Raw genomic sequence first — 25,811 nt, 5'->3', positions numbered from 1 at the left:
ACAGACGCACGGAACCCTCCGTTGACGTTCGCGAGTTACAACAACAACCTAAGTTGTTTTGTTTTGACGCGGTGCGTCAACCTCCGCATTCTAGAGTTGTTTTGACTGCTCAGTATAGACAGTCAAAGCAGTCTCGAGTGAACACTGTATGTCCTCACGCACCTGTTGTGGTTGACAGTTCAGTTGTTGACAGTTCACAGACTGTCAAGCAGTTACATGACGTTGCCTTCTGGTCTGCTACTAATGCACCAGTGCTGTATGTCCTCACGCACCTGTTGTGGTTGACAGTGCAGTTTTTGACAGTTCACAGACTGTCAAGCAGTTACATCTCGTTGCCTTCTGGTCTGCTGCTAATGCACCAGTGAGACCCTCACTGAGATAACCTGCTTTTCTCGGACAAGGTTCCTGTAGATGAGAAAGTGCTGTTCTCCCTCCTACTGATATTCCTTTGAGGACTCTGTCATTTGGAGAGGAGCCTTAAGCTGCTTAGCCTCCTATGGACTTTAATTAAATCATGATGATTTTTTAAGGATCTTCGTCCGGATCTTGTAACTGCTGCTCCTCGTTCGCCTTACGTCAGAACTTACACTAGGCCTAGCTACTTCGAAGCCGTTGTTGTTAAGCTAGTGCTCTCTCGCTCTCCTAGAGAGCGTTACGTTGGCTAAGCGACTGGTTTTTGCACCAGGAGGAGTTTTAGGGATACAGCCTTTGATTTCCCTTCTTTTAAACTGGCTTATAGAGCGAGAGTCTGATAGGACACGAGAGAAGTTCTCGGCTTGGGAGTTCATGCCTCTGCCCAGATAGACTTCTCAATTCTGGTAGACTCGCCCTGGCGCCTAGCCAGGAGACGCTCCAAGTTGTTTACAGGTCAACTTCTCAACTTTTGTCGAGCCTTTGAAGTTTTGCTGTACTATTATGTCACACATAACAAGGCTTCCAGGGATGGTAAATGGTTCCGCCTCAGTCGCTAACCCCGTCTGTTGCCACACCTGCTCCCGTAGACCCTAAATGGGCTTTGCTGCAAGACATGCAGTCCAAGCTTGTGTCCTTGATAGAGGACTTAAATACGGAGAAGAACCTTCTGGCCAACAACCTTCCAACCGGTTGGTTGTGCACCCTGTTGACGCTGAGGTATCCTACTCGCGTCTGCCAGTTGAGGTGGTTCCTCCACCGATGCGACCCAGTGTGGGTTGCCAGTCGCACGTTGACGTTAAGCGACGCTCGGAGGTGGTTGTTGACGTTCAGTGTGTCACTAGGAAGACGTTCAACAACCAGCAGAGGTGACTTGTTGTGACGCAGTGCATCAACCTCAGCAACCCGGTAGGGTGTAGACTGCACAACCCAGACAGTCTAGACAGTTTCGGGTTGACGCTGTACTTCCTCGCGCACCCATGGTTGTTGACAGTTCACAGACTGTGCAGCAGTGCCATGATATTGCGTCCGGCTCCGTCACGCATCCACCAGTGCGACCGGATTCAGCGAGCCAGACGTTGCCCACTCCGTTGCCGTTTCCTCATCAGTTTCGGATGAGGAACCCTCTGATGAGGACGTTGCTGAACAAGACGATCAACCCCCAGCCCTGCTATCCATCCAGAAGATGCTGAAGAAGGAACGCTGCCCAGTCAGGCTGTGGATGAGTCTGGTAGGGACACTGTCATCCGTGGATCAATTTGTGTCACTAGGAAGACTACACCTCCGTCCTCTTCTATACCATCTAGCTTTTCACTGGAAAAAGGACAAGACGCTAGAAGCGGTCTCGATCCCGGTTTCCGGAAAGATAAAGTCTGGTCTGACTTGGTGAAAGGACTATATCAACCTTAGAGAGGGTCTTCCCCTGACTGTTCAGACTCCCAACCACGTTCTCTTCTCGGACGCATCGGACGTAGGCTGGGGTGCGACATTAGACGGTAGGGAATGCTCGGGATTATGGAACTCGAGTCAAAGGACAATGCATTTCAACTGCAAGAAGCTACTGGCAGTACATCTGACCTGGAAAAGCTTCAGGTCTCTCCTTCAAGGCAAAGTGGTGGAGGTGAACTCGGACAACACCACGGCTTTGGCGTACATCTCCAAGCAAGGAGGGACCTACTCTCTGACATGGTACGAGATCGCAAGGGACCTCCTCACCTGGTCAAAAGGTCTAGACATTTCACTAGTAACGAGGTTCATCCAAGGCAACTTGAATGTCATGGCAGATTGTCTCAGTCGGAAGGGACAAATAATTCCAACAGAATGGACCCTCCACAAGGATGTATGCAAGAGACTTTGGGCCACCTGGGGCCAGCCAACCATAGATCTCTTCGCAACCTCGATGACCAAGAGGCTCCCAATATTTTGCTCACCAATCCCGGACCCAGCAGCAGTTCATATAGATGCCTTTCTACTAGATTGGTCACATCTAGATCTATATGCATTCCCTCCGTTCAAGATTGTCAACAAGGTACTGCAGAAGTTCGCCTCTCACGAAGGGACAAGGTTGACGCTAGTTGCTTCCCTCTGGCCCGCGAGAGAATGGCTCACCGAGGTACTTCGATGGCTAGTAGACGTTCCCAGAACACTTCCCCTAAGGGTGGACCTTCTACGTCAGCCACGCGTAAAGAAGGTACACCAAGGCCTCCACGCTCTTCGTCTGACTGCCTTCAGACTATCGACAGACTCTTGAGAGCTAGAGGCTTTTCGAAGGAGGCAACCAGAGCGATTGCTAGAGCAAGGAGAACATCCACCCTTAGAGTCTACCAATCGAAGTGGGAAATCTTCCGAAACTGGTGCAAGTCAGTATCCGTATCCTCGACCAGTACCTCTGTAACTCAAATAGCTGACTTTCTCTTATATCTGAGGAAAGAACGATCTCTTTCAGCTCCCACTATCAAGGGTTACAGAAGCATGTTGGCATCAGTCTTCCGTCACAGAGGCTTAGATCTTTCCAACAATAAAGATCTACAGGACCTCCTTAAGTCTTTTGAGACCACGAAGGAGCGTCGTTTGGTTACACCTGGTTGGAATTTAGACGTGGTACTAAGATTCCTTATGTCAGACAGGTTCGAACCGCTACAATCAGCCTCCCTGAAAGATCTCACCTTTAAGACTCTTTTCCTGATATGCTTAGCCACAGCTAAAAGAGTCAGTGAGATTCATACCTTCAGCAAGAACATCGGATTCTCATCCGAAACGGCTACATGTTCTACAACTTGGTTTTCTAGCCAAACACGAGCTGCCTTCTCGGCCTTGACCAATATTGTTCGATATTCCAAACTTATCGTATGGTTGGAAATGAACTAGAAAGAGTCTTATGTCCTGTAAGAGCTCTTAAGTTCTATTTAAAAACCTTTACGAGGCCCGTCTGAAGCTTTATGGTGTTCAGTTAAGAATCCATCTTTGCCTATGTCAAAGAATGCTTTATCCTATTTTATCAGACTGTTAATACGAGAAGCTCATTCCCATCTGAATGAGGAAGACCAAGCTTTGCTGAAGGTAAGGACACACGAAGTTAGAGCTGTCGCAACTTCCGTGGCCTTTAATCAAATTAGATCTCTGCAAAGTATATTCGACGCAACCTATTGGAAAAGCAAATCAGTGTTCGCGTCTTTTTATCTTAAGAATGTCCAGTCTCTTTACGAGAACTGCTACACTCTGGGACCATTCGTAGCAACGAGTGCAGTAGTGGGTGAGGGCTCAACCACTACAATTCCCTAATTCCATAACCTTTTTTAATCTTTCTCTTGAAATGTTTTATTATTGTTTTTGGGTTGTCCGGAAGGCTAAGAAGCCTTTCGCATCCTACTTGATTTGGCGGGTGGTCAAAGTCATTTCTTGAGAAGCGCCTAGATTAGAGGTTTTGATGAGGTCCTTTAGTATGGGTTGCAACCCTTCATACTTCAGCTCCTAGGAGTCGCTCAGCATCCTATGAGGATCGCGAGGCTCAGTAAGGAAGACGTACTTAAAAAGGCAGAGTAATTGTTCAAGTCGACTTCCTTACCAGGTACTTATTTAATTTATGTTTGTTATTTTGAATAACTGCTAAAATGAAATACAAAATACTTAGCTCATAATAATGTCAACATGTAATGCTGGTCTCTACCCACCCCCCTGGGTGTGAATCAGCTATATGATCACCGGCTAAGTTTAATATTGAAAAATGTTATTTTCAATATTAATCTTACCCGATGATCATGTAGCTGTCAACTCTGTTGCCCGACAGAAAAATCTAAGGTCGGGATACGCCAGCGATCGCTATACAGGTGGGGGTGTACACAACAGCGCCATCTGTCGAGTAGGTACTCAGGTACTTCTTGTCAACAAGAACTCAATTTTTCCTCTGTCGTGCCACCGGCAAGACCTACTTGGATACGCTGTTGTTTCTGGAGTTGTTTTTCACGATTTTGGTGATGTATTCGCTCTAGATTTTAGCCTTCGCTATTCAGGAACCTTTATCATTAGCTTATCAAGCTTTTTGATTAGATTTGGATTAATTGTTAATGAACTTTGCTAGATTTTGGAATTCCCCCTTGACTATTTCTACAATTCAAGATGTCTGACCATTCTCAAGTCCCTAAGTACAGGCAGTGTAGCGTTAGGGCTTGTTCTAGGCGTCTTCCGAAGGCCTCCATAGATCCTCACACCGTTTGTTCCAATTGTAGGGGTAAATCCTGTCAATTGGAAGATCGATGTGAGGAATGCGCTGGGCTTTCGGAATTCGATTTTAACGAATTCCTAAAGAATGCACGTAGGCTAGAGAAGGATAGGATCAGGAGGAGTTCTTCTCGCTCTTTTGATTTTTCCTCTCCCCATGCCCCTCAACCTACTCCTTCCCCTGTAGTGGTGACTCCCGACCCTGCTACTAGTGCTCAACCCTCCATGGCGGACATGATGCGTGCCATTCAGGCTCTTGGTGACAGAGTGGAGTCATTAGCTAATGACCGGAATCAACTTTTGGCAGATGTCAAAGAGTTGAAAGCGCAAAGTGCAGTGGGAAGTGTAGTGAGTGCAAGTGAAGTGAAAAGTGTCAGTGTCAGTGTTGCGCATGAGGGTACATATGTTCGTGCCAGTCGTCCTCCCAGTCCGGGACCTCTTGCAAGCTCCCAAGCCCAGGGGAGAAGCAATGTCGAAGGACCAAAGGGTTCGGCAGGCCTTGATCAGCGTACGGATGTACCCTCAGTGGTTGCGGACGTATCTGTCAGAGATCGTCCCATCCACCAACAGACGAATGAGCCCTATCATTCCTCGTCTGTGGAAGAAGTTTCGAGGAAGAAACGTTGGACCAAGGTCTCACGACCTCTCAAGCGTAAGGTCCCTTCCGAGCGAGTCCAACGGCCCAGGTGTAGCGACTGGGTCAGTTCGGACTCGCCGCAGTCTTCCGAAGACTGCACACCTCCCAAGAGAGGTAGAGTGGTTCCGCAGCAGGCAACTACTCCGTCTGTTGCCGCACCAACCACGGTAGATCCTAAGTGGTCCATGGTGCAGACTATGCAGTCTCAGCTTGCTTCCTTTATGCAGGAGTATCGTGCTGAGAAGGTTGACACTGCACCAGTTAACCTACAACCTGCCACGGTTGTGCGCTCAGCAGATACTGCGGCTGCCTGCTCCCACACTCCACCTGTGAGAGCTCCACCACCGATGCGCAGTCCACCCTGCCAGACGCATGTTCATGCTGCACCCTCCGTTGTCATGCGTGAGCTACCGCATCAGCAGTGGGAAGGTGCTGTCGAGTTGCCGTGTTTTGACACAATGCGGCATGCTCCGCAACCCATGCGGCATGCTCCGCAACCCATGCGGCATGCTCCGCAACCCACGGCAGTCCCTCCCACGCACCAGCACTCTGCTTTTGTTGTTGCCAGCTCGCAGACTGACCAGCAGCGGCATGATGTTGGATCCGCAGCAGCTACGCATGCACCCGTGCTGCCGGATTCAGCCGTTCAGCTTTCTGCTCCACCTTTGCCACTTCCTCCTCAGCTTTCGGATGATGGAGTATCTGATGACGAAGCTGCGCATTTGGACGATCCGCACTCCGACTTAGAAGAACCCAAGTCTACGCCTCCCTCCTTAGACTTTCGGAAAGTCCTTGCCTTGTTCAGGGACTTGTATCCGGAACAGTTTGTGTCTGCAACCCCTCGCTCTCCTCCCTCCGAGTTTGCTCTGGGCATGCAGTCAGCAGCTCCTGCCTTCACCAAACTTGTACTCGCACGCTCATCCAAGAGAGCTTTGAGGGTTATGGGAGAGTGGTTGCAGTCCAAGAAGCAGCTGGGAAAGTCTGTTTTCATCTTTCCGCCTACCAAGCTTGCTTCCAAATCTAGTGTCTGGTATGCCACGGGAGAGGAACCCGGCTTGGGAGTTCCTGCCTCTGCCCAGGGCGACTTCTCAAGTCTGGTTGACTCTCCCCGCAGGCTGGCTATGAGACGATCTAAGATTTGCTGGTCCTTTTCTGACATGGATCATCTGTTGAAGGGAGTCTTTCGTGCTTTTGAGATCTTCAACTTCCTCGATTGGTGTTTGGGAGCGTTAAGCAGAAAGACTTCCCCTTCGGATAAGGACTCTGCCATGCTTATCATGTCTAGCATGGACAAAGCCATTCGGGATGGGTCCGGTGAACTTGCGGCTTCGTACGTGTCGGGAGTGCTTAAGAAGAGAGAACATCTTTGCTCCTTCTTGTCGGCTGGGATCACTCCTTGTCAGAAGTCGGAGTTGTTGTTTGCTCCGCTTTCCAAGTGTCTCTTTTCGGAAGAGCTGATCAAGGGGATGGCTGCCTCGTTGATCCAGAAGGATACCCATGACCTGGTGGCGTCCTCCGCACGTAAGGCCAAAGCTTTACCTTCCGTGCCAAGACCTAGGATGGACACACCAGCGTCTAGGTTCATCCCGCCCTTTCGTGGCAGAACCTCCAGCAGAGGAGTACCCGTGCCGACAGTCATCGTGGCAAATCGAAGAAGGGTTCCAAGTCCTCAAAAGGCAGAATCTGACTGCCTACCTCTCCAGACAGCAGTGGGAGCCAGGCTCAAGAACTTCTGGCAAGCTTGGGAGATCAGAGGTGCAGACGCTCAGTCTGTGAAGTTGCTAAGGGAGGGGTACAGGATTCCGTTCTGCCGCAGTCCCCCTCTAGCAACTTCTCCCATCAACCTCTCTCCCAACTACAAGGAGAAGGACAAGAGGCTAGCTTTGCATCAAGAGGTGTCGCTCTTGCTACAAAAGGGAGCGGTAGTCATAGTCCGGGACCATCAATCCCCTGGCTTCTACAACCGTCTCTTCCTGGTAGCGAAGAAGACAGGAGGTTGGAGACCGGTGCTGGACGTCAGTGCTCTCAATGCTTTTGTCACCAAGCAGACGTTCACAATGGAGACGACGAAGTCGGTCCTAGCAGCGGTCAGGAAGGAAGACTGGATGGTCTCGTTAGACCTGAAAGACGCATACTTTCATGTCCCCGTCCATCCAGACTCTTTGGAAAGGTCGTGTACCAGTTCCAAGCCCTGTGCTTTGGCCTAAGCACGGCACCTCTTGTGTTTACCAAACTGATGAGGAATGTGGCCAAATTCCTTCACTTGGCAGACATCAGAGCCTCCCTCTATTTGGACGACTGGCTTTTAAGAGCTTCGTCAAGTCGTCGCTGTCTGGAGAATCTCAGATGGACTATGGATATGACCAAGGAATTGGGTCTCCTGGTCAATATAGAGAAGTCCCAAGTCGTCCCTTCCCAAACCATTGTCTATCTAGGTATGGAGATTCAGAGTCGAGCTTTTCGGGCTTTTCCGTCGGCCCCCAGGATCAGTCAAGCCCTAGAATGCATCCAGAGCATGCTGAGAAGGAACCGATGTTCAGTCAGGCAGTGGATGAGTCTAACAGGGACACTTTCATCGCTGGCCCAGTTCATCGAGGTAGGGAGACTCCACCTCCGCCCCCTTCAGTATCATCTAGCTGCTCACTGGAGAAAGGACATGACGCTAGAGGCAGTCTCTGTGCCTATTTCCGAAGAGATGAGGTCTACACTGACGTGGTGGAAGAACAGCATTCTTCTCAAGGAAGGTCTACCATTGGCTGTTCAGACCCCCGACCACCGTCTCTTCTCGGACGCATCGGACACGGGCTGGGGTGCGACACTGGACGGACAGGAATGCTCGGGCACGTGGAATCAGGAGCAAAGAACACTTCACATCAACTGCAAGGAGCTATTGGCAGTTCATCTGGCCTTGATAAACTTCAAGTCCCTCCATCTAAGCAAGGTGGTGGAGGTGAACTCCGACAACACCACAGCCTTGGCGTACATCTCCAAGCAAGGAGGGACTCATTCGAGGAAGTTGTTCGAGATCGCAAGGGACCTCCTCACTTGGTCAAAAGATCGAAAGATTTCGCTGGTAACGAGGTTCATTCAGGGCGACATGAATGTCATGGCAGATCGCCTCAGCCGGAAGGGTCAGGTCATCCCCACAGAGTGGACCCTTCACAAGAATGTTTGCAGCAGACTATGGGCCCTGTGGGGTCAGCCCACCATAGATCTTTTCGCTACCTCGATGACCAAGAGGCTCCCGATGTATTGTTCTCCGATTCCAGACCCAGCAGCAGTTCACGTGGATGCCTTTCTTCTGGATTGGTCCCATCTAGACCTGTATGCGTTCCCTCCGTTCAAGATTGTCAACAGGGTACTACAGAAGTTCGCCTCTCACGAAGGGACACGGTTGACGTTGGTTGCTCCCCTCTGGCCCGCGAGAGAATGGTTCACCGAGGTACTGCAATGGCTAGTGGACGTTCCCAGGACTCTTCCTCTAAGAGTGGACCTTCTGCGTCAGCCGCACGTAAAGAAGGTACACCCAAGCCTCCACGCTCTTCGTCTGACTGCCTTCAGACTATCGAAAGACTCTCAAGAGCTAGAGGCTTTTCGAAGGAGGCAGCCAGAGCGATTGCCAGAGCAAGGAGGACATCCACTCTCAGGGTCTATCAGTCAAAATGGGAAGTCTTCCGAAGCTGGTGCAAGGCGAATGCAGTTTCCTCAACCAGTACCTCTGTAACGCAGATAGCTGACTTCCTTTTACATCTAAGGAATGTAAGATCCCTATCAGCTCCTACGATCAAAGGTTACAGAAGCATGTTGGCAGCGGTCTTCCGCCACAGAGGCTTAGATCTTTCCACCAACAAAGATCTACAGGACCTCCTTAAGTCTTTTGAGACCTCAAAGGAGCGTCGGTTGACCACACCAGGCTGGAACCTAGACGTGGTTTTAAGGTTCCTGATGTCAGCAAGGTTCGAACCGCTTCAATCAGCCTCTTTTAAGGATCTCACATTAAAGACTCTTTTCCTCGTTTGCTTAGCAACAGCTAAAAGAGTCAGTGAGATTCACGCCTTCAGCAGGAACATAGGTTTTACATCTGAAACGGCTACATGTTCCTTGCAGCTTGGTTTTTTGGCTAAAAACGAGCTTCCTTCTCGTCCTTGGCCCAAGTCGTTCGAGATCCCAAGCCTGTCCAACTTGGTGGGGAACGAACTAGAGAGAGTACTTTGCCCAATAAGAGCTCTTAAGTACTATTTAAGACGTACAAAGCCATTGCGAGGACAATCAGAAGCTTTATGGTGTTCTATCAAGAAACCTGCTTTACCGATGTCTAAGAACGCAGTTTCTTATTACATCAGGCTTTTGATTAGAGAGTCCCATTCTCATCTGAAGGAAGAAGACCTTGCTTTGCTGAAGGTAAGGACACATGAAGTTAGGGCTGTTGCAACTTCAGTGGCCTTCAAACAGAACCGTTCTCTGCAGAGTGTTATGGATGCAACCTATTGGAGAAGCAAGTCAGTGTTCGCATCATTTTACCTCAAAGATGTCCAGTCTCTTTACGAGAACTGCTACACCCTGGGACCATTCGTAGCAGCGAGTGCAGTAGTAGGTGAGGGCTCAACCACTACATTCCCATAATCCCATAACCTTTTTTAATCTTTCTCTTGAAATGCTTTTATTGTTGTTTTTTGGGTTGTACGGAAGGCTAAGAAGCCTTCCGCATCCTGGTTGATTTGGCGGGTGGTCAAATTCTTTCTTGAGAAGCGCCTAGATTAGAGGTTGTGATGAGGTCCTTTAGTATGGGTTGCAGCCCTTCATACTTCAGCACCTAGGAGTCGCTCAGCATCCTAAGAGGATCGCTAGGCTCAGTAAGGAAGACGTACTTAAAAAGGCAGAGTAATGGTTCAAGTCGACTTCCTTACCAGGTACTTATTTATTTTATGTTTGTTATTTTGAATAACTGCTAAAATGAAATACGGGATACTTAGCTTCTAATGTTAACATGTATGCTGGTCTCCACCCACCCCCCTGGGTGTGAATCAGCTACATGATCATCGGGTAAGATTAATATTGAAAAATGTTATTTTCCTTAGTAAAATAAATTTTTGAATATACTTACCCGATGATCATGAATTTAAGGACCCTCCCTTCCTCCCCATAGAGAACCAGTGGACCGAGGAGAAAATTGAGTTCTTGTTGACAAGAAGTACCTGAGTACCTACTCGACAGATGGCGCTGTTGTGTACACCCCCACCTGTATAGCGATCGCTGGCGTATTTCGTCCTTAGGTTTTTCTGTCGGGCAACAGAGTTGACAGCTACATGATCATCGGGTAAGTATATTCAAAAATTTATTTTACTAAGGAAAATAACATTTTTCATTAGTAAAATAAAATTTTGAATATACTTACCCGGTGATCATATATTAAAGGACCCTCCCTTCCTCCCCAATAGAGACCCAGTGGGCCGAGGAGAAAATTGGTTCTGTGTTGACATGGAGTACTTGAGTACCTGCTCGACAGATGGCGCAGTTGATGTACACCCCCACCTGTATAGCGATCGCTGGCGTATTTTGTCCTTAGGTTTTTCTGTCGGGCAGCAGAGCTGACAGCTATATGATCACCGGGTAAGTATATTCAAAAATTTATTTTACTAATGAAAATAACATGTTTTTAAAATATTTTATTTTAGATGTTCATTACTTCATATATCTTAAATCTATTTCCTTATTTCCTTTCCTCACTGGGCTATTTTTTCCTTGTTGGTGTGCTTGGGCTTATAACAACTTGCTTTTCCAACAAGGGTTGTAGCTTGGCAAGTAATAACAATAATAATTGTAAATCGAGTGGGGTTACCCATCCACACATAGCACCTGTTGTTTGCTATTTGTTAATGAATTACCAACTGTTCCAGCTTGGCTGTATGTTCTTTTAATAAAGGACTCTGGTTTGTAGTGCTAGGAAAAATTAATATCAAATAACTCTGGACTGTGTACCAAGTGTAACTGCATTAAGGTGTGGGAAGAGATTTTAATAGCCTTTAAATATATAACAAAAACAAATGAAGTTTTGTTTGAAAAGTCCTTTTTTTTTTTTAAGAAAACTGCAACATATTCACCTTTCCCTTTTCCAATAATAGTTGTTCTCTGTCATTTCAGTTTTCATCCAAGAAGAAATAATCATCCAACTCTTGTGGCAAGATTGTGAAAACTCCTGGAGATATCTGCAAGGGATACAGGACTGGGAAAAGGGAAGGGTCCCTTTTGGCTCATGTTGTAAGACAGTATTAAGTATGCTTTCTCATAATAGGTAGATTAGCTTTAACTTTCACTTTGTTGGTTGTGGAAGATAATATTAAAGAGGATGTCATCTTGTGACAGGGATAAGATGAGGAATTCTGAATCCTCAGAATCCTCAATGAACAGCGAAAGTGAGGATTCGTCTTCGCTTCCTGCAGTCAAGCTGGAAAAGGATGATTCGGTTGAAAATGATTCGTTTTATGAGGATGGCATTCTTTTCATAAAGCCAGAAATAGAATTGAAAACTGAGCCAGGAATATTCGAGTCGAGCGACAGGGACGCGAAATATTCTCACGATGATGTATCGGCGAGTGAGGAGGATTTACAAAGTTCCAGAGAGGAGCCCAACGAAGAGGATGAAAGAGTAGATACCTATGTATGGACGGAAGTAGGTTTGAAAGAGGACTGTGATGAAGGGGAAGACGACAAGGAGGGGATTACGATTAAAGAAGAGAGGATCGAAAACAGTGACTGTGACACATATCTATGTGAAGACAATGATCCCAAAACTGACACCGATGTTGGTGTGGGAGAGAAACAATATAATGCAGTAGTTAACCTCAACACTCACATGCAGATGGACGCTGAAGGCCGGTATGTATGCAGAGAATGCGGAGAAATATTTACTTTACAAAGTGATTTCATAGTACATCATAAAGTTCATACTATGGAGACATATAGGTGTGATATCTGTGACAAAGCATTTGTGCTGAAAATCAACCTCCTCAAACATCATAAAATTCATACGACAAAGAAGGATAAGCAATTCAAGTGCAAGTTCTGTGAGAGAATTTTTTTCCAGAGAGCTCATCTCAAAACCCACATTCAAATTCACACTGGGGAGAAGCGATTCAAGTGCGGTATATGTGAGAAAACATTTGCTAAGAAAGGTAATCTTAATATGCATAATAGCATTCACACTGGAGAGAAGCCATTTCAGTGCAATATCTGCGAGAGAGCGTTTTCTCAGAAAAGCGATCTGAAAAAACATTATAGAAATCACACTGGCGAGAAGCCTTTCAAGTGCGACGTCTGTGGCCAAGCATTTTTTCGGACAAATCATCTAAAAAATCATTATAGAATTCACACTGGGGAGAAGCCTTTCAAGTGCAATATCTGTGGCAAAGCATTTTCTCAAAGAGGTAATCTAATATGTCATTCTAGCGTTCACCGCGCTGAGAGGCCTTTCAAGTGCAATATCTGTGAAAGAGTATTTTCTCAGAAGAGTCATTTCACCAAACATTATAGAACTCACACTGGTGAGAAGCCTTTCAAGTGTAATTTATGTGGCAAAGCATTTGCTCAGAAAAGTGATCTCAACAGACATTTTAGAATTCACACTTCACAGATGAACCTTCTCCTTGGGCCATCCTGTGCGTCCCCCAGCTTGCAAATGGACACAGCCCCTCACATTGAAGAATCGGGGTAACGGCTTCGAATGAAATAAGAAGCGGTGGACGATGAGGAACTCAGAAAAAAGATGTTAAACAATAAGCAAAGATGCTGGAAAGGTTCTGACCAACATAAAGCAGTCCCCTCAATTCGGTGGAGCAACCGGTGCAATGAGCAACCAGCAGGGATCTCCACCAGGTCAGCAAAGTCCTGGTCCAAGGCCCTAGTAGCATCCATCAAGGCAAGGAACCAAAAGAATAACTAGAGTTTCAAAGTATTAAATTACTCCTCCTGTGCTTCACCTACTCAAGATATGAGGGGTGGGGCAACGGACAGACGTAGAAGCAGAGTATTTGAGGACAAATCAGAGAGTCAGATTTACCACCTGGGAAAATAAGAGGAGCACGAGACCAAGGTTCTCCTAACAAATCGCTTCAAGAAAATAGTAGGAACATCAGATTAGGGCACATCGGGAAATAACCAGTGTAGGTTTTGTCATGCAGCAATTGAGTATGTTAGTCATCTGGTTTCAGCCTGCCAGACTCTACTTGCAGATGGTCACTACACAGCTTGCCGCAATACAATCTGTTAATATATACGTTGGAAAATATGTAAATAATACAAAACTGAAGTAAAAGATAAGGTATGGGAGCATGAACCACATCCAGTTACCTCCAATAGGATCATTACCATCTTTTATGATTAGGTAATTCAAACAGGAAGATATATGGAAGGAGATGCTATAAAACCTGATATTGTGATCTGGAATAAAGAAAAAGAAACAGCGAAGAATATAGATGTGACAGTACCCAGTACAGTACTCAATAAAGCCTAGAGGCACAAAATACCATGAACTAAAAACTGACCTGAAAAAATACATGTGAACTGAAAGAAATAGGAATAATGCCCCTCTTGGTGGGGGCAACAGGACTTATGAAGAAAAACCTGAGGCAATACCTTCAGGCAATACGAAGTTGGCCAAGCATAAGTGGGTTGCAGATTGCTGCCATCAAGGGAACGTTGACCATCTTGAAAAGAACCCTCGGATACAAGGCTAGTGGAGCATAGAGGTGCAACCGTAGACCCTAGGCTCGGGCCCATTGCGCCCTTGGTATAGATTGAAACTAAATAAGGTGTTAAGACAAAGGTAGAAACCTTCTCAAGTGAAATGTCTGCGACAAAGTATTTTCTCTAAGTTATTCCACAAGACATAATAGAATTGATGCGGGGGGGGGGGGGGGGGGGTATAGCCATTGTAGTGCAATGTATGGGAAAACTTATATCATAATTTGAAATTTAGATTGTCAAAGCATGAAGATTTGTGTAGGAGGAAAGGTGCAAGAAAATAGGGAAATTGTAAAGTCCTTATAAGAAGAGGAAACAGTTTTAACAAAGGGATTAAATGTCCATACTAGCTAGACTAAGTGAAACTACACTAAATTAATGTTTTGTATTTATCTTTAATATTGGTACTGTATTAGTGTCATTATTTCCACAAGCACTATCACAAACAACCACATCTCTTTAACAGAAGTGTAAGATTTGTTGTTATTTAGTCTACCTTGAGGGAATTTTCTGTACCTTTTTTCTTTTGTATAATAAATTTTGTATAACTATATAATAAACTTGCTTATAGATTTAAAAACAATATCATGTTAATTAGAGGAATTTTATTGATACCTCAATGTACAAAGTTTATTACATCTCATGAGGTTATTTTGGGCACTTTTTTATGAAGCCTGCACTACAATATTGTAATATATTGACTGTGATCATTTTATTTTTTATTAGTGTGCCTTGATGCATTCATTTTATTTTTTTAATATTCAACATTATTTTCCAAAGTATCCTATTTGAATATAACTGACTTTTAAGAATGCAAACATTGAAAGAAGCGTTGCAGTAATTTATTTGCTTTAGTTTGCTTTAAATTTGTGTGTTCCCACAATTCTGTGTTCTCTTTCCAGGAATTTTGAGCTGATCCGAAAGTTAGGTAACTTCCTTTCTTTTTCCATGTTCTTGTGATCCCAGTGGTGATTGGTGTTGAGCAAGTGGTGTATGAGCAAGAATACAAAGTGGACCCTTTTGGATATTATTAAAACACAACAGGAAGCTTCACATGTTTGCGTCACTCGGGATAAGAGAGTCGTGCAATGTGTACAGAATAGTACCCAGTTCATCTGGGTGTTACAGCAAGATGATAAACGGCGACAGTAGATACATCACTCAGATACCCTGACACCAAGATTACCCCAGTGTGATGCACAGCGCAATAGATTAGCCAGAGATGCGTGTCTGTATTGTGATGAGACAGTTAATAGTAATCCCTGTCCGATAGCTATGTTTCCTGGCGACTGTATCATTGCGTTTTTTGGAAATTCAAACAAACAAACCGGAGGAAAAGAAGGTCAAACAAATGCACAAACTGGGCCAAGAAAAGTCTGCGCTGTGTCCGCTGGTGTAGGTCAGTCTAACGACTGCATGATTACTGTAATCGCCGCAATTGTTTTGATTGCCGAGTAGATGAAATAAAGATGAAACCAAAGAGGATTTGATGTTCGCATGAAACTTCACTAGTGAGTCGACTATCTTTTGGTGATCGAATTACATTTTGAGTACCGGATCCTGTTGGCATGGAATGGGACTAGTCGAACCTTGACATTTATGTATTTCCCCCATTCTCAGAGATTTTGAAGGTGATTAACAATCAAGTGTCATTGGTCTGCAGGATGACTGGTTGCTCCTTATTGGCCTCAGAGGAAATAATTTGTGGATCTGTGGTTTCTGCTGTTAAGTTACCCAAGAAGGTTGTTTCTCGGGACCAATTTACCCAGACAACTTATGTGTTGAGGCAGGCACCTAAACAAAATTTTTAGGGCCTCTAGATTGTCTATTTTAGTTTCCCAGAGACCTTCTACCAATAGTCCTTATCAAAGACAGTGGTATGTATATTTTGATTGGTGCAAATCCAGAGAATTATCGGTGACTAGAACGCGTTCGAATAATATTAAGTTTCTATGTTTTCTTTTCTATGAGAAGAAACTATTTTATATGCTGAGATATATAAGTTCCTGCTTAAGGCCCTTTTCAAACGTCTTAGATTGGATTTATCTACTTCGTGTGTCTTTGTGAATGTTCTCCGTTCTTTTAGTTTTGAGAAGCATCCAGTTTTCAGTTTTGTTCAATGGAATTTGCACGAGATCTTACAATTTTTCAATATTTAACTTAGCCGGTGATTATATAGCTGCAACTCTGTTGCCCGACAGACAACTCTACGGTAAAAACTCGCCAGCGATCGCTACACAGGTTGCGGGTGTGCCCAACAGCGCCATCTGTCGTCCAGATACCCAGTACTCAATGTAAACAAAGACTCAATTTTCTCTCTGTCGAGCTATCGACAAGACGTACTTACTCGCTGTTGCTAAACTGGAGTTTTTTCACAACTAATTGGTGAAGTACTTTATTCTAGTTTTGAGCTTTCGCTATGCAGGTGTTTTATCTTCATCTTAAATCTTGAACTCGTTTTGGATAGATTTAATTATGGTGACAAAGAGAGTATGGACTTTCTTTCACTTTTAAATGGCCAACCCTTCCCTTAGACGGAAGTGTGTTTAGGCTTTTAGTAATTATATCACGTTATAGATTTTCCTCTATATATTTTATATCTCTCCGCCTTTATTAGGCCTCTTCGATTAACTTTCCATTTATTATAAACATATAAAAATAATTTTAATGTTTTGTTTATATAGACCTTTCCTGAGAGTAGGCGGTCCTAACTTGGAAACCGAAGTTAATCAACGTTCAGCCCTTTATATCGTAATTAGCTTTTAAAGAGCTAAGGATTTAAAACTTTTTAAATGTAATATTTTATGAAAGAATTTCTTTGATAGTCTTCGTACTGTTTTCAAAGATGAACTAACGTTTAGTTTATTTATGCTACGCAGTTGTTGACGTTCAGGACGTTCAACATGCGCTCTATCGTTACGATAGAGAGAGAGTGTATCACGGTTTCACTTTGCAGTAAGAGTAAATCGATTCTGACGTTTTGTTCATTCTTTCTTAGCTTAAATGTTTTAAATTCTATTTTAAAGGAACTTTTTATTTGAAAAACCTTTCAGTTTTTTTCCTTTAGTCAAATAACATTTTTTTTTGACGAAATATAATTGGGCTCTTCTCTTAGGTGCGAAATCAAGAGAGAAAGAGAGAGAGATATAGAGACGGAGGGAGAGAGAGGAGAGAAAACGTTCCGTTCAAGCGGGTAACGTTGTTCTCTAGTTACTCTCGTCCCTAGTCGCTGTACGGGGAGGAAGGATAAAACGTTTTAGTTTTTTTATTCTCGTCCCCAGGCTATGTGCGGTGAGAGATTGAAAACGTAGTTATATGAACTAGTGTTTAGTCTCTTTCTCAGCCACTGATTTTTTTATCTTAAAATATGTTTTCTGTTTTTTGCTGGTATTAATGAGCTTGCATTATACGACTGATTTCGCAATTACTACCTTTTAATGAAGGGTAGAATTGCGTGTTTCAGGTAGAAATCAGTAAAAGTTTCGATTTCAGTGAAATAAGTGCAAAACAGAAAATCGAAGTGATAAAGTGATATGCGCAAAGTGTTACAGTGTTGCGTCCGAGGGTTCGTCTGTTCGTGCCTGTCGTTCACCTAGTCCGGGACCTCTTACATGCTCCCAAGCCCAGGGGAGAAGTAATGTCAAACGACTTATGGGTTCGAGAGGCCTTGACCAACGAACAGACGTTTTCCCTCTATGGTATCGGGTGTATCTTACCAAGATCTCCCCTACCATAAGACGAGAGAGACGTTGTTTCTCCTCGTCATCCGAAGGCTTTTCGCATAAGAAACCTGTCACAAGGTTTCGAAGCCCTTAAGCGAAAGTCAGTCCTTTCAGGACAGGTCCAGCGTCCTGGTTACAACCATTAGGACAGCTCTGACCCTATGCAGTCATCGGATAACTGCTCGCCGCCTAACAAAAGCGTAACACAGACTCCGAGAGTCTTTTTTTGTAGGCAAAGTGTTGCGGTCACAGACGTTACCCTCATCTCTTACCACAACCATTTCCGTTGATCCTTAATGGGTTGTATGGCAAGACATGCAGTATATGCTTGCCTCCCTTATGGAAGACTATTCTGCCGATTAGTCCGTTGAGTCTAGCCGTTTATCTCATCGATATCCTGGCTTTCAGCCAACCTAACGTTCCTTTGTGCTTACTGTTGACGTTGGCGTAGCTTAGTCACGTCAGTCAGGTTGTTTAGAACCACACTCGATGCGGTCTCGTGTGGTTTTTCAGCCGCATTTGGACGTTAGGCCACTTGCTGATGCTCCTGTTGACGTTCAAGACGTTCACTAACAATCGGAGTTGACTTGTTTTGACGCTGTGCGTCAACCTCCGCATTCTAGAGTTGTTTTGACTGCTCAGTCTAGGCAGTCAAAGCAGTCTCGAGTGGACGCTGTGCGTCCTCACGCACCTGTTGTGGTTGACAGTTCAGTTGTTGACAGTTTACAGACTGTCAAGCAGTTACATGACGTTGCGTTCTGGTCCGCTACTAATGCACCAGTGAGTGTGGACTCTGCTTGTAAAGCATTGCCACCACGGTAGGTCTCTCCCTTGCTTGAGACTCAGCTTTTATCGGACAAGGTTCCTGTAGATGAGGAAGTTGCTGTTCCCCCTCCTACTGATATTCCTTTGAGGACTCTGTCAGATGGAGAGGAGCCTAAAGCTGCTTAGCCTCCTATGGACTTTAATTAAATCATGATGATTTTTTTTTAAGGATCTTTGTCCGGATCTTTTTGTAACTGCTGCTCCTCGTTCGCCTAAACGTCAGAGCTTACACTAGGCCTAGCTACTTCGAAGCCGTTGTTTTTAAGCTAGTGCTCTCTCGCTCTCCTAGAGAGCTTTACGTTGGCTAGGCGACTGGTTTTTCACCAGGAGGAGTTTGGGGGATACAGCCTTTGCTTTCCCTTCTTTTAAACTGGTTTATAGAGCGAGAATCTGATATGACACGAGAGAAGTTCTCGGCTTGGGAGTTCATGCCTCTGCCCAGATAGACTTCTCAATTCTCGTAGACTCTCCCTGGCGCCTGGCCAGGAGACGCTCCAAGTTGTTTACAGGTCAACTTCACAGCTGTTTTCGAGCCTTTGAAGTTTTGCTGTACAATTATGTCACGCATAACAAGGCTTTCAGGGATGGTAAACGGTACCGCCTCAGTCGCTAACCCCGTCTGTTGCCACACCTGCTCCCGTAGACCCTAAATGGGTTTTGCTGCAAGACATGCAGTCCAAGCTTGCGTCCTTGATAGAGGACTTTAATGCGGAGAAGGTTGCTACCGAACCTTCTGGCCAACAACCTTCCAACCGGTCGGTTGTGCGCCCTGTTGACGCTGAGGTAACCTACTCGCGTCTGCCAGTTGAGGTGGTTCCTCCACTGATGCGACCCAGTGTGGGTTGCCAGCCGCACGTTGACGTTAAGCGACGCTCGGAGGTGGTTGTTGACGTTCAGGACGTTCAACAACCAGCAGAGGTGACTTGTTTTGACGCAGTAAGAGTAAATCGATTCTGACGTTTTGTTCATTCTTTCTTAGCTTAATTGTTTTAAATTCTATTTTAAAGGAACTTTTTATTTGAAAAACCTTTCAGTTTTTTTCCTTTAGTCAAATAACATTTTTTTTTGACGAAATATAATTGGGCTCTTCTCTTAGATGCGAAATCAAGAGAGAAAGAGAGAGAGATATAGAGACGGAGGGAGAGAGAGGAGAGAAAACGTTCCGTTCAAGCGGGTAACGTTGTTCTCTAGTTACTCTCGTCCCTAGTCGCTGTACGGGGAGGAAGGATAAAACGTTTTAGTTTTTTTATTCTCGTCCCCAGGCTATGTGCGGTGAGAGATTGAAAACGTAGTTATATGAACTAGTGTTTAGTCTCTTTCTCAGCCACTGATTTTTTTATCTTAAAATATGTTTTCTGTTTTTTGCTGGTATTAATGAGCTTGCATTATACGACTGATTTCGCAATTACTACCTTTTAATGAAGGGTAGAATTGCGTGTTTCAGGTAGAAATCAGTAAAAGTTTCGATTTCAGTGAAATAAGTGCAAAACAGAAAATCGAAGTGATAAAGTGATATGCGCAAAGTGTTACAGTGTTGCGTCCGAGGGTTCGTCTGTTCGTGCCTGTCGTTCACCTAGTCCGGGACCTCTTACATGCTCCCAAGCCCAGGGGAGAAGTAATGTCAAACGACTTATGGGTTCGAGAGGCCTTGACCAACGAACAGACGTTTTCCCTCTATGGTATCGGGTGTATCTTACCAAGATCTCCCCTACCATAAGACGAGAGAGACGTTGTTTCTCCTCGTCATCCGAAGGCTTTTCGCATAAGAAACCTGTCACAAGGTTTCGAAGCCCTTAAGCGAAAGTCAGTCCTTTCAGGACAGGTCCAGCGTCCTGGTTACAACCATTAGGACAGCTCTGACCCTATGCAGTCATCGGATAACTGCTCGCCGCCTAACAAAAGCGTAACACAGACTCCGAGAGTCTTTTTTTGTAGGCAAAGTGTTGCGGTCACAGACGTTACCCTCATCTCTTACCACAACCATTTCCGTTGATCCTTAATGGGTTGTATGGCAAGACATGCAGTATATGCTTGCCTCCCTTATGGAAGACTATTCTGCCGATTAGTCCGTTGAGTCTAGCCGTTTATCTCATCGATATCCTGGCTTTCAGCCAACCTAACGTTCCTTTGTGCTTACTGTTGACGTTGGCGTAGCTTAGTCACGTCAGTCAGGTTGTTTAGAACCACACTCGATGCGGTCTCGTGTGGTTTTTCAGCCGCATTTGGACGTTAGGCCACTTGCTGATGCTCCTGTTGACGTTCAAGACGTTCACTAACAATCGGAGTTGACTTGTTTTGACGCTGTGCGTCAACCTCCGCATTCTAGAGTTGTTTTGACTGCTCAGTCTAGGCAGTCAAAGCAGTCTCGAGGGGACGCTGTGCGTCCTCACGCACCTGTTGTGGTTGACAGTTCAGTTGTTGACAGTTTACAGACTGTCAAGCAGTTACATGACGTTGCGTTCTGGTCCGCTACTAATGCACCAGTGAGTGTGGACTCTGCTTGTAAAGCATTGCCACCACGGTAGGTCTCTCCCTTGCTTGAGACTCGGCTTTTATCGGACAAGGTTCCTGTAGATGAGGAAGTTGCTGTTCCCCCTCCTACTGATATTCCTTTGAGGACTCTGTCAGATGGAGAGGAGCCTAAAGCTGCTTAGCCTCCTATGGACTTTAATTAAATCATGATGATTTTTTTTTAAGGATCTTTGTCCGGATCTTTTTGTAACTGCTGCTCCTCGTTCGCCTAAACGTCAGAGCTTACACTAGGCCTAGCTACTTTGAAGCCGTTGTTTTTAAGCTAGTGCTCTCTCGCTCTCCTAGAGAGCTTTACGTTGGCTAGGCGACTGGTTTTTCACCAGGAGGAGTTTGGGGGATACAGCCTTTGCTTTCCCTTCTTTTAAACTGGTTTATAGAGCGAGAATCTGATATGACACGAGAGAAGTTCTCGGCTTGGGAGTTCATGCCTCTGCCCAGATAGACTTCTCAATTCTCGTAGACTCTCCCTGGCGCCTGGCCAGGAGACGCTCCAAGTTGTTTACAGGTCAACTTCACAGCTGTTTTCGAGCCTTTGAAGTTTTGCTGTACAATTATGTCACGCATAACAAGGCTTTCAGGGATGGTAAACGGTACCGCCTCAGTCCCTAACCCCGTCTGTTGCCACACCTGCTCCCGTAGACCCTAAATGGGTTTTGCTGCAAGACATGCAGTCCAAGCTTGCGTCCTTGATAGAGGACTTTAATGCGGAGAAGGTTGCTACCGAACCTTCTGGCCAACAACCTTCCAACCGGTCGGTTGTGCGCCCTGTTGACGCTGAGGTAACCTACTCGCGTCTGCCAGTTGAGGTGGTTCCTCCACCGATGCGACCCAGTGTGGGTTGCCAGCCGCACGTTGACGTTAAGCGACGCTCGGAGGTGGTTGTTGACGTTCAGGACGTTCAACAACCAGCAGAGGTGACTTGTTTTGACGCAGTGCGTCAACCTCAGCAACCCGGTAGGGTGTTGACTGTACAACCCAGACGGTCTAGACAGTCTCGGGTTGACGCTGTGCTTCCTCGCGCACCCATGGTTGTTGACAGTTCACAGACTGTGCAGCAGTTCCATGATATTGCGTCCGGCTCCGTCACGCATCCACCAGTGCGACCGGACTCAGCGAGCCAGACGTTGCCCACTCCGTTGCCGTTTCCTCATCAGTTTTCGGATGAGGAACCCTCTGATGAGGACGTTGCTGAACAACAAGACGATCAGCCCCCAGAATAGATCAAGCCCTGCTATCCATCCAGAAGATGCTGAAGAAGGAACGCTGCTCAGTCAGGCTGTGGATGAGTCTGGTAGGGACGCTGTCATCCGTGGAACAATTTGTGTCACTAGGAAGACTACACCTCCGTCCTCTTCAATACCATCTAGCTTTTCACTGGAAAAAGGACAAGACGCTAGAAGCGGTCTCGATCCCGGTTTCCGAAAAGATAAAGTCTTGTCTGACTTGGTGGAAGGACAATATCAACCTAAGAGAGGGTCTTCCCCTGGCTGTTCAGACTCCCTACCATGTTCTCTTCTCGGACGCATCGGACGTGGGCTGGGGCGCGACACTAGACGGTCGGGAATGCTCAGGACTGTGGAACTCAAGTCAGAGGAGCATGCATATCAACTGCAAGGAGCTGTTGGCAGTACATCTGGCCTTGAAAAGCTTCAAGTCTCTCCTTCGAGGCAAAGTGGTGGAAGTTAACTCGGACATCACCACGGCCTTGGCGTACATCTCCAAACAAGGAGGTACCCACTCACTGACGTTGTACATCACAAGGGACCTGCTCATCTGGTCAAAAGGTCAAGACATCTCCCTAGTAACGAGGTTCATCCAAGGCGACTTGAACGTCATAGCAGATTGTCTCAGTCGGAAAGGGCAAGTAATTCCAACCGAATGGACCCTCCACAAGGATGTGTGCAAGAGACTTTGGGCCACTTGGGGTAAAACCATCCATAGATCTCTTTGCAACCTCGCTGACCAAGAGGCTTCCAATCTATTGCTCTCCAGTCCCGGACACAGCAGCAATACATATAGATGCTTTCCTCCTAGATTGGTCACATCTGGATCTCTACGCATTCCCACCGTTCAAGATTGTCAACAAGGTACTGCAGAAGTTCGCCTCTCACGAAGGGACAAGGTTGACGTTAGTTGCTTCCCTCTGGCCCGCGAGAGAATGGTTCACCGAGATACTTCGATGGTTAGTAGACGTTCCCAGTAGTCTTCCTCTAAGGGTAGACCTTCTACGTCAGCCACACGTAAAGAAGGTACTCCAAAGCCTCCACGCTCTTCGTCTGACTTCCTTCAGACTATCGAAAGACTCTCGAGAGCTAGAGGCTTTTCGAAGGAAGCAGCCAGTGCGATTGCTAGAGCAAGGAGAGCTTCTTCCATTAGAGTCTACCAATCGAAGTGGGAAGTCTTCCGAGACTGGTGCAAGTCAGTTTCTGTATCCTCGACCAGTACCTCTGTAGCTCAAATAGCTGTTTTTCTCTTATACCTGAGAAAAGGACGATCCCTTTCAGCTCCCACTATCAAGGGCTACAGAAGCATGTTGGCATCGGTCTTCCGGCATAGAGGCTTAGATCTTTCCAAACATAAAGATCTGCAAGACCTCCTTAAGTCTTTTGAGACCACCAAGGAGCGTCGTTTGGCTACCCTTGGATGGAATTTAGACGTGGTACTAAGATTCTTCATGTCAGACAGGTTGGAGCCGTTACAATCAGCCTCCCTGAAAGATCTCACTCTTAAGACTCTTTTCCTGGTATGCTTAGCCTCGGCTAAAGAGTCGGTGAGATTCATGCCTTCAGCAAGAACATAGGATTTTCGTCAGAAAAAGCCACTTGTTCGCTACAACTTGGTTTTCTAGCCAAAAATGAGCTGCCTTCTCGGCCTTGGCCTAAATCTTTCGATATCCCCAGCTTATCGGAGATCGTAGGCAATGAACTAGAAAGAGTCTTATGCCCTGTTAGAGCTCTTAAGTTCTATTTAAAGCGTACTAAACCTTTACAAGGCCAATCTGAAGCTTTATGGTGTTCAGTTAAGAAACCATCCTTGCCTTTGTCAAAGAATGCTTGGTCAGACTTTATCAGATTGTTAATACAAGAAGCTCATTCACATCTGAGTGAGGAAGACCGAACTTTGCTTAAGGTGAAGACGCACGAAGTTAGAGCTGTAACAACTTCCGTGGCCTTTAAGCAAAATATATCTCTGCAAAGTATAATGGACGCAACCTATTGGAGAAGCAAGTCAGTGTTCGCGTCATTTTACTTGAAAGATGTCCAGTCTCTTTACAAGAACTGCTACACACTGGGACCATTCGTAGCAGCGAGTGCAGTAGTGGGTGAGGGCTCAACCACTACAATTCCCTAATTCCATACCCTTTTAATCTTTCTCTTGAAATGTTTTTATTGTTGTTTTTTGGGTTGTCCGGAAGGCTAAGAAGCCTTTTGCATCCTGGTTGATTTGGCGGGTGGTAAAAGTCATTTCTTGAGAGCGCCTAGATTAGGGGTTTTGATGAGGTCCTGTTGTATGGGTTGCAACCCTTGATACTTCAGATCCTAGGGGTCGATCAGCATCCTAAGAGGATCGCGAGGCTCCGTAAGGAAGACGTACTTAAAAGGCAGAGAAATTGTTCAAGTCGACTTCCTTACCAGGTACCTATTTATTTTGTTTTTGTTATTTTGATAACTTCTAAAATGAAATAAAAACTCTTAGCTCATAAAAGTGTAAACATATATTGCTGGTCTCTACCCACCCCCCTGGGTGTGAATCAGCTATATAATCACCGGCTAAGTTAAATATTGAAAAATGTTATTTTGATAATAAAATAAATTTTTGAATATACTTACCCGGTGATTATAAATTAAAGGACCCTCCCTTCCTCCCCAATAGAGACGCAGTGGGACGAGGAGAAAATTGAGTCTTTGTTTACATTGAGTACTGGGTATCTGGACGACAGATGGCGCTGTTGGGCACACCCGCAACCTGTGTAGCGATCGCTGGCGAGTTTTTACCGTAGAGTTGTCTGTCGGGCAACAGAGTTGCAGCTATATAATCACCGGGTAAGTATATTCAAAAATTTATTTTATTATCAAAATAACATATTTGTAAGTTCCATGTTTCGAGCCTTTGGAAGGCCTTTCTTTCAAGGGTCTTATCTCCAAAACTCTCTTTCTTTTGGCTTTGTCCAAATTAGTGAACCTTAGGCTCTCTCCAAGGAGGCTGACTTTTTTGAAGGATAAAATGATTTTGTCTGTCTTGGTTAGCGAAGTCTCCCTCGGTTATCCACATTCCATTTTTAGAAAGGAAGGCGGTTAGTGCCTCTAAGAATAGGCTTCTTTGCCCTGTTATGGATGTGAATGTTTATCTAGGCAAAACAGAAAGTATTAGAAAGAAGGTTCCTAGTTTGTTTTGTGGGATTTGGGTACCAAGAGTACTATATTCATCCTTAGTAAGACTTAAGTAAGAGAGGTCAAGAAGCTGTCGAATTCACTTCTACTGGCCCACGCTTCTTGCCTGACAACACCATCTGTACAGAAGTAGTGTACTGGGGATGGAGGACGTTGGCAATGGGAAGTGAGGGAAAAGAGAAATATTCTTAAAAGATATATATCGATGTAATGGTAGGTTTTTAGATAAAGCCATATGAATCTCAAGTGAGCGTATAAACGCTAAATTTTATCATTAAAATTCAATTTTTTTATGGTACAGTATTGTTGCTAGACTATATAAGGTTAGGTTTGATA

The 25,811-nt window shown here is 45.3% G+C and overlaps 1 protein-coding gene across 3 annotated transcripts in view; it reads left to right on the top strand.

The window, feature by feature from the left end:
- Positions 1 to 25,811, top strand: part of LOC137625405 (zinc finger protein OZF-like) — a 119,130-nt gene that overhangs the window by 72,666 nt on the left and 20,653 nt on the right. The window contains exon 3 of one of the 3 annotated variants that reach the window (XM_068356294.1): positions 11,408 to 11,524. The exons of 1 other annotated variant lie outside the window; for it this stretch is intronic. Coding sequence is in view for 1 of the 2 variants with exons in the window: in XM_068356293.1 (XP_068212394.1) it covers positions 11,613 to 12,977 (1,365 nt within the window). In the remaining variant the exon portion in view is untranslated. Of the gene's footprint in view, positions 1 to 11,407; positions 14,074 to 25,811 lie in introns of those variants that run through there. One more of the 3 variants, XM_068356293.1, reaches the window with a different exon arrangement.

This window comes from Palaemon carinicauda, chromosome 32, assembly GCF_036898095.1.
Source record: "Palaemon carinicauda isolate YSFRI2023 chromosome 32, ASM3689809v2, whole genome shotgun sequence".
NCBI classification, from domain to species: domain Eukaryota; kingdom Metazoa; phylum Arthropoda; class Malacostraca; order Decapoda; family Palaemonidae; genus Palaemon; species Palaemon carinicauda.
Note: the sequence above shows the minus strand (reverse complement) of the source record. Positions and strands in the feature narration are given on the sequence as shown.